Source organism: Plecotus auritus (genome assembly GCF_963455305.1).
Source record: "Plecotus auritus genome assembly, chromosome: 9".
Classification (NCBI taxonomy): Eukaryota; Metazoa; Chordata; class Mammalia; order Chiroptera; family Vespertilionidae; genus Plecotus; species Plecotus auritus.
The window spans coordinates 106,790,208-106,798,907 of record NC_137783.1 but is presented as its reverse complement, the minus strand read 5'-3'; the positions used below and the strand labels follow the sequence as shown (position 1 = coordinate 106,798,907).

General features: G+C 54.0%; 1 protein-coding gene across 1 annotated transcript in view; it reads left to right on the top strand.

The window, feature by feature from the left end:
- Positions 1–43: 43 nt before the first annotated feature.
- Positions 44–8,700, top strand: part of USP35 (ubiquitin specific peptidase 35) — a 31,729-nt gene continuing 23,072 nt past the window's right edge. Inside the window, exons 1-3 of the mRNA XM_080642813.1 lie at positions 44–278; positions 6,606–7,288; positions 8,350–8,482. Of these exons, the coding sequence (XP_080498939.1) occupies positions 6,616–7,288; positions 8,350–8,482 (806 nt within the window). The 5' untranslated portion in view covers positions 44–278; positions 6,606–6,615. The remainder of the gene's footprint in view (positions 279–6,605; positions 7,289–8,349; positions 8,483–8,700) is intronic.

Sequence of the window (8,700 nt, the reverse complement as noted above, 5' to 3'; positions counted from 1 at the left end):
GCCCCGCAGCCCCGCAGCCCCGCAGCCCCGCAGCCCCGCAGCCCCGCAGCCCCGCAGCCCCGCGGCTGCGCATCTGAGTCAGGCTTCCTGGATAGAGGCTTGTGCCGAGGGGTGGGGAGGTGGAAGCAGCATCCCGCTATCTGAGACCTGGCGGAGGGCGTCGTCACTTCGGGGGAAGCAGAGGACCCGCCCTGACCTAGCCTGGCCCAGCCGCGTGCTGCCCCGCCTGAGCGCCGCCCAGGAACCTGACCTGAGGCAGGTCCACTGAGGTCACTGAGGTAAGGGGGCTGGGGCCAGGTGTGCGGGTTGGGGGGAGAGAGTGTCAGCACCCTGACAGTTCGAGAGAGTAGGGCTCCGAGGGGCCGATGTTGGCAGGCAGGAGGTCTGGGTGCATCCTGGCCTCGCTGTGTGACCTTGGGTGAATACCTACCCCTCTCTGGGCCTCAACCTCCTTCATCAATTGTGTGAAAGTGATGCAGCCCCTGCCCCACTCAGGGCTGAGGGCACCAGCGCCCAGTACCATGAAGCTTGCCGGCCTTTCGTGGGTCCACAGCTCCAGCCTGGATTGGGAGCAGGTGCATTGGTATAATTAAAGGGAGGGGTTGGGCCGAGCCGGGACAAACAGGGGGAACGGAGGAGGTGTCAAGAGTCCGCCTCCGGGCTTCTGCTATTCTCAGCATCCCGCCCCGGGGTACCCCTCTATTAGAGCCCAGCGAACAGGAGACCCTGACGTGTCAGCCTGGTTCACTCCCTTCCAGAAAACCTGGGGATGGGGACAGGCCATCAGAGTATGTGAGGGATGGCCCCCAGTGGAGGTGGGTGAGTGTGGTGGGTTCCTGAAAAGGGGATACATGCTCCCCCCCTCTCCCCTCCCCCCACAGACCTCTTCAGTGAAAGAGCATTTGTTTTTTTTTTTTACCAGCAAAACCTCTTTTCACCCTTTTTCCCCAGGAGATAGTTTGGTGGCTCAGACGAGGGTCTCCTGCCTTGGATAGAAGTTGTTTAAAAATACAGAGAGAGATTCTGCTGCTCAGGGAGGAAGGGGATAGGCAGGGTTGAAGGGATTTTTGTGTGTTTTTTTTTGGAGGTGGGGCAGGGAGACATCCAGGTGCCCACCAGGGAGTTAAAGGATGTAAAATGGGTATGAGGGTCATAGAGAAAGGAAATGGGCTACTCAACTCTTAGGTGCTGAGCTGGGGTTTGGAGGGGCTACTGTGCTCTTGGGGTAGGGAGAGGGTGAGACCTTCTTGAAGCTCCCTCCCCTTTCTCATGAGATTCTGTGAGCTTTTGACCTGAGGGTAAACCAGGAATAGATATTTTTTATTTTTCTTTAGCTTTGGTTGTTTGAATCATTTCTAGAATGGTTAGAGCCCCACTTAGACCCATCCAGTGCCTTCTGTAGGGGTGTTCTTGGCTGGTATTTAAGATTTCAGAGTTATAGAAATACAAGACCAGACCTGGACAGATGTGGGGGCAGTGACTGGACCAAGGGTTAGGCCAGTCCCTAGAAGGTGCTTTTCTGGTTATATCTTTAGTTTTAGCTCATCTTGCTGTCACATGTCTCTCATTGGTCACTTGGCACTCTTTCCTCTGTGCCTGGTCCTGTGCTGGGCACTGGGTACAGACAAGGGGGATTGGACCTATTTCCTACCAAAGGAAATTCCAGCCTGGGTGGGGGAGAGAGACACAGAACCCAGTGACACTGCTGAGGGATGAGAGAAGTGAAGAGGGCCTTGGGAAACCAGAGCTCAAAGACTGGAAAGGCAGGGGGGAGTAGGAAAGGCTTCCCAGAGGACGGGGCATGTGACCTGGGCATGGGAGGATAAGTCAGAATTTGCCAGGAGGGAAGAGGGGAAACCCTTTTTCAACAGAGAGGGTATCACCCAAAGGCAGCCAGCAGGAAAAACCCACTGCCCAAATTCCTGTAGACTCACTACTGAACAGCCTTTGCCAAGTTAATTTCCACCCCTGCCCCACATCAGCTGAGTGTCACAGAAAGGGCTTGAATGTCAGGCTCAGGAGTTTGGGCCTTGAAGGCACTGGGAGCCTTGAGAGTTCTGAGCAGGGGCATGACAGCTTACCATCTAATGAGATTAATCCGACCATGTCGGTAGGGTGGATGGAACAGATCAGGAAGGGATGAGGAAGCCTGAGTTGGGGCCCAGGGCATGGGGGCGGGGCAGGATATTATAGACACACAACACACACACACACACACACACACACACACACACACACACAGTGCTTTGGGGATGATGGAGATGAGTCAGGCCCCACCATGTAGGAATAGAGACCCATCAATACTCAAAAGAAATGCATTGGGTCATGGAGAGGGACAGATAAAGGGATCTGGGCTTCTAGGGGAGGGGTTGTGATTTTCCTGTGTGCTTACTGTGTGGCCTGGAGAGGGTTGGCTATTGCTGGGACTCTCAGGCTGTCCTGCCTGCCAGCAGTGAGATGTATAAGCCAAGGGCTTGGGTAGGAGCAGCAGCATTGGCTGGGAAAGGCTAAGGGGCAGGAAGGTGGTCATCTCCCATTTTGGGATTCAGAGGCTGAGAGAGGTGAAAGAGCACCAACCACAGGGGCCACCATGGAGGGTAGTGGCTGGGCTAGATTAGAAGCCTCAACTCTTCTCCTGCAGGACACATACCTTTATTGGAGGACAGATGGAGGGAGGGAATGAGGAGGTTGGTTGGGAGTGTATTGCACTAGTCCAGGCAAGAAGTAGAGAGGAGCTCATCTTGAGTTTGACTGGAGCTCGGGGAGAGACTAGAAACAAAAATTGGCAGTGAGGACTAGTGGATGAAATTCCTTGTAGAATCGGTGATATCTGGAGTGTCTCCTTGTCTCCTTCCCTGACAGTGTGGCCCAGGAGTAGACTCATGACTCATGCCAAGTAATTCAGGTACAGGCATACCTGTTTTATTACACTTTGCTTTATTGCACTTCATAGATGTTGTGTATTTTACAAATTGAAGGCAAGACCCTCCACCAGCAAAAATATTGCAACTTGCTTTATTGCGATACTGGCTTTACTGCAGTGGTCTGGAACAGATGGCCCAGGAGGAGACTCATGACTGCCCCAGCCTTCATCTTTTATACCTTGTCCCAGCCCTGCAGTGGTAGGTGGAATGTTCTCCATTTTCCAGGTGAGAAGGCTGAGGGGCCTGGCCAGGACTCACCCAAGGTCACCTGGTGATTCTGAAGCAGAGAACTTGGGTCTCATGATTTTAATGCAGGCTCTTCTGAGGGAGGTCACGGCTGCCGTTTGCCGCTGTTTGGCGTGGGGCAGCTGTCTCTTGGGTCAGAGCCAGAGTCCACAGGCCATCTCCCGGTCCAGCGCCTAGAGGAGAAATCCAACTTTCCCGAGGCCGTCTGCTTCTTCCTCCCCCAGGGAAGCCGAGTACAGGTTCTCACCTCACCTGCTGAGGCTGTGTTCCTTTCCCTGGGTGATCCTCGTCTTCCCCGTTCATGCCACAGGGATAGCAAGCCTTGTCCTGCCTCCTTTCTGTGGCCTGTGATGGGGTCAGATGAGGTTCATGCCCCCTAGAACCTTTTGCATGAATACATTGAAGACATTAGTGAGTGGGTTTGTTGGTGACCATAGTGGTAGCTAACCTCAGACGGCTTGCATGGCAGTAGGGGAAGGTAGGAAGTCTTGCCTGGAGTGGCTAGGCCATGGACTATACAGAGGCTACAGGGCTGGCCTTGGAGATCAGAGCCCTCACAGAATGGCTCCACTAACTGAACTCTCAGCTGCCAGGCACAAACCACCTTATGCGGTAGGTATCAGAACAATGTGAAATTGCCAACATCTGATCCTTCACTTGCATGTGGTTCAACCTGATATCATTTACCCCCATTTTACAGAAGAGAAAAGAGGCTCATGATGGGATTTGCTCAAGGTCACACAATGAGTTGCAGGACTAGAATAAGATTTGCTCAAGGTCACACTGAAATGCAGAACTCATCATTCCTAGTCTGACTTTCCACTTTTAGAGCCTTCCCTCGCCCCAGAACTCCATTTCTGCCTGCCCCAGCTCCTCTTCCTCCACACGTGATGTCAATATCTGATCGATTGGGGTTTCTCCTTGGCTGCCTGAGTACAGACATACCTTGGAGGTATTGCAGGTTCTGTTCTAGACCACTGCAATAAAGTCAGTATCGCAATAAAGCGAGTTGTAATATTTTTTCTGGTGGAGGGTCTTGCCTTCAATTTGTAAAATACACAACATCTGTGAAGTGCAATGAAGCAAAGTGCAATAAAATGCGTATGCCTGTACCTGAATTACCTGGGTCCTGGGTTGAAAGTATATTACATACTAAATTCACTAGCCTGGAGGGCAGGGGTAGGGGCTTAGGGGGATGGTCTTTAAAGGAGGTTGGTCACAGCCACTGCCTAGGAAATAGAGGCCCAGGGTTGAAGGGAGATCAGTTTTTAAAGATGCCTTCAAAGGCCTTTTGAGATTGTGCCTTGCCTTGGCACTCTTTGCCAACACCTCTGCCTCTACCATCAGACCGGACGCTCCTAAGGGCAATGACTTTGCTTCTGAAGTGAAGGGGACTGACCTTTTCTGAGCACTTCCTTGTGCCTAGCAGCATTGTAAGGCCTTTATATTTGTCTTCACGATAACCCTGCAGGTGTAAACAGGCTCAGAGAGCATAAGTAACCCGAACGGTAAGCAGAATGCATCCCAGAAGACTCTGAGGCAGCCAGGCCAATGTTGGGGAACCACTGATCTGTACCTAGGCTATACCCACAATAATCTCTTCAGAGGCACTCAGACTGCAGTGACTGGCATGGGAGATGCCAGCCACTGAGAATTAAGCCCTAGTCGCTTCCCTGTGGAGTTCATAGTCTGTTGAGAGAGACAGAGATCTAAATACATGGGCCCACTGCATTGTAATACACACAGCAATGGAGGTTTGGTCTTGGCCAAGAGCTAGGACAGAGAAGGGAGTGTCTCCACAGGGCCTGGCACATAGTCAGAATTCCACAATATCTGTGGCTCTGAATGAAAGTTTCTGCACCTCCTCTAGGAAATTTCTGTCTTCCCACCATCTCTCCGTCTGAAGGATAGAATGGTTTTTACTGAGCCCATAAGTTTAGTGAAACACCTACTGTGTGCTGAGCCTTATATCAGCTCCTGCCTAGAGTGGGATTATATAAAGAAGCACAGAAATGGCCCTGCCTTCTCGGAGCTGAAAGTTGGATGTTATGAGAGCAAACTGTACCCATGTGAACCAGTTCGAAAATCAGGAGTGAAAGTGGGGCAGTGGGATGAAGGCGTCCAGGAAATAGCCCATGAGGAGGGGAAAGGCAGAGGGAAGGCTATTATGGCTCAGAAATAAGGTAGCAGTAACTCATGCTGTATTCCACATTTGCTCACTCAACAAATGCCCCCTGTGTGCCAGGCACTGGGCTAGGTGCTGGGGATACCATGGTGAACAAACCCTGCCATGCTTCCTGCCCTCCGGAATCTACAGGCATACCTTCAAGATGTTATGGGTTTGTTTTCAGACCATTGCAATAAAGCAAGGCATAATCTTTTTGCTAGTGGAGAGTCTTGCCTTCAATTTATAAAAAACGTAAGTGCAATAAAGTGAAGCAGCCTCCATCTGTGAAGTGCAGTGAAGCGAAGCATACTCCTCCACTATAGCACATAGTATAGCGGAGGAGGCGGACTCCATTCAAGTAAGCAACATAAGTGCTATAGAGGAGGATGGTGTGCTCTGAAATGAGCAGTGGGAAGGCCAGGTCAGGCCTCCTCAAGGAAGTGAGTTTGAGCTGAGGCCTGCAGGGTGAGTCAAGCAAGGAGGGGAGGGTAGAGCACAGTGACCCAAGGGAGGAGCTAGTGTGGACTGAGGCTAGGGAGGCAGGCAGGATCCTGAGTGTGCAGTCCTGGAGTACAGAGATTAGACTTTGTTTCACTGGAGGGATTTGGACCCATACACCCCAGCACTATAGTATGTGATCCCAGCTATAATGGAGGAAGAGGCCACAGGTGGAATGGAGGGTGAGCGATGAATTCATGCCTGGAGGTCCAGGGCTATTCTCATTGAGGACAGGGTATTTGCGGTGGGCTGTGAAGGAAAACAGAAATTTGCTTGGTTGTGTGAGTGTGTGGTGGTAGTGGAGATCTTGGGAAATAGGATGTTTGAGGCAAAATGCACAGCAAACACAGAAGTGGAATCTTTCAAAGGTGCAGATCATTTGAGAAAAAGCAAGAAGTTGATTGGGGACCGAGTAAAGTGTGCAGGGGATCTCGGGAAGCCTTGTTGGCTCTCCTCCCCGGAGGTATAATGTGTGCTCCCGCGCACCATCTCATCTCTTCCCACAGGACATGACTGGCCAAGAAACGGCGGCCTCTAGATCTAGCTCCTACTTGTCCCAAATAGTGGATGAGGTCGCCAGGGAGGCATGGGAGAGAAGGGCAAAGGGGTGGGAAGAAGGGGAGGGCTCAGGTGTTACCTTTGTTAGATAAAAGATGGTTATCAGCAATAACTACAACTCACTGGGGCTTATTATATGCCAGGATTGTGCTTTACTTCATCAAGACACCTTCCAGTCCGACAGAGTGTGACCTGCTCCCTGTCTCCCGCAGCGCGGCAGCCATGGACAAGATCCTTGAGGCCGTGGTGATGTCCTCGTACCCGGCCAGCGTGAAACAAGGGCTTGTGCGGCGCGTGTTGGAAGCGGCTCGGCAGCCCCTGGACCGAGAGCAGTGCCTGGCGCTGTTGGCACTGGGCGCGCGCCTCTACGTGGATGGCGCCGACGAGCTGCCGCGCCGCGTGGGCTGCCAGCTGCTGCACGTCGCCGGCCGCCACCACCCCGAGGTGTTCGCAGAGTTCTTCAGCGCACGCCGTGTGCTGCGCCTGCTGCAGGGTGGCGCCGGCCCCCCGGGCCCCCGCGCGCTCGCTTGCGTGCAGCTCGGCCTGCAGCTGCTGCCCAAGGGGCCCGCGGCCGAAGAGGTGTTCGCGCTGCTCCGGCGCGAGGTGTTGCGCACGGTGTGCGAGCGCCCGGGGCCCGCGGCCTGCGCTCAGGTGGCCCGGCTGCTGGCGCGGCACCCGCACTGCCTGCCCGAAGGCCCGCACCGCCTGCTCTTCTGCCAGCAGCTGGTACGCTGCCTCGGCCGCTTCCGCTGCCCGGCCGAGGGCGAGGAGGGCGCCGTGGAGTTCCTGGAGCAGGCTCAGCAGGTGAGCGGGCTCCTGGCGCAGCTGTGGCGCGCGCAGCCCGCAGCCATCCTGCCTTGCCTCAAGGAGCTATTCGCAGTCATCTCTGGCACAGGTGGGTGTGCGCTTAGGCTGGGGTTGGGGCAGGAGGGAGCTCGTGTGTGCCAAGGTCCCGAGTGTGTGCCCATTCGTGCACATTCTTCTGCTTGGGGTGTTCATGTGCGGTGCGGTATGTGTGTGCCATGGGCGGATGCACAGGTGGGAGAGCGATGTTCCCGTATTTAGTTAGCAGGCCTATGCGGAGCACCTGCTGGGAGGCCTGTCCTGTGGTGGGTGCTGGCGCGCGGGGAGCAGACTGCCTGGTGTGGGAAAAGATCGAACCCAGGTTAATCTGGCCAGAAGGAGGACCTAGGGGCCGAGCGAGACAATAGGAAGAAGGACATGATGACCTTTGGGCTAGGTGGGTTTCCTGGAAGGGGTGACTTTTGAGCCAGATCTGGGAGAGGTGGGCAGCACCCGGCAGCAGGGGCAAGGTACTCTGACAGGCAGAGGGACGGTCTGGAGATGCAATAGAACCTGTAGGTGTCAACTCTGAAATGTAAAATCTTGGCCATCCATTGAGAACTGGAACATGGATTATAGTGTAAATGACTGAAATAAGATCTGTGCCTTCCCTAATTATAGGGCTGTTTAGGGAAAAGGAAGGTAATCGACGTGGCAGAAGGAAGAACCAAGGCTGGGTGTGTAAGAATCTGGGTCCTTGTACAGTTGGACAGCAAACTTTGATAACTAAATGTTCTTCCGACCTCTTGGCCTGGTCTGTGTGGTTCCAGATGGAATGTCCTCCCTCTCCCCACGTCCATTTATGCCTCCTACTTGCTCTTGCCAACTCCAGTGTGACCCCTTCTTAAAGACCTGGCATGTACGCTTGCAGGTGAGGCCAGTGCTTTTCTGTGTTCCCAGCAAGGGCTGGTCCGAAGCAGTGCCAGGGACGGTTTGAGGAGTGAATGAGTTAAGATTGAATCAGAGGCTGTGATGCTGAGGAGGTGAGGAGGTGGCTTGGATGTCCTCTTTGCAGAGGCCCAGCCTAGTTCCTTGGCAGCATGAGAGCAAGGGGTGATGGGGAGGTGAGTGGCACGCCCGCCTTGCTAAGCCCAGCCCTGCCCCCTGTTCCAGAGGAGGAGCCACCGTCCTGTGCCCTGGCCAGTGTGGTCCAGCACCTCCCATTGGAGCTCATGGATGGTGTCATCCGGAACCTCAGCAATGATGACAGTGTGACGGACTCTCAGATGCTGACTGCCGTCAGCAGGTGGGCTGAGGGCCCAGGGTTGGTCAGGTCTCCCTCCCAGAAACCCCTTCTTCTGGGTGGGGTTGCTGGGCTAGATTTAGTGTTTAAGGGCCCACACCCTCATGGCTTATTCATTCATCCATCTTTTCTTGAGCTCTGCTTTGTGTCTGGCCCAGGGCTGGATGTGGGAGACACAGAGGGCCCTGCCTTAGTGATGCTCCCAGGCTGTGGACTAGCTG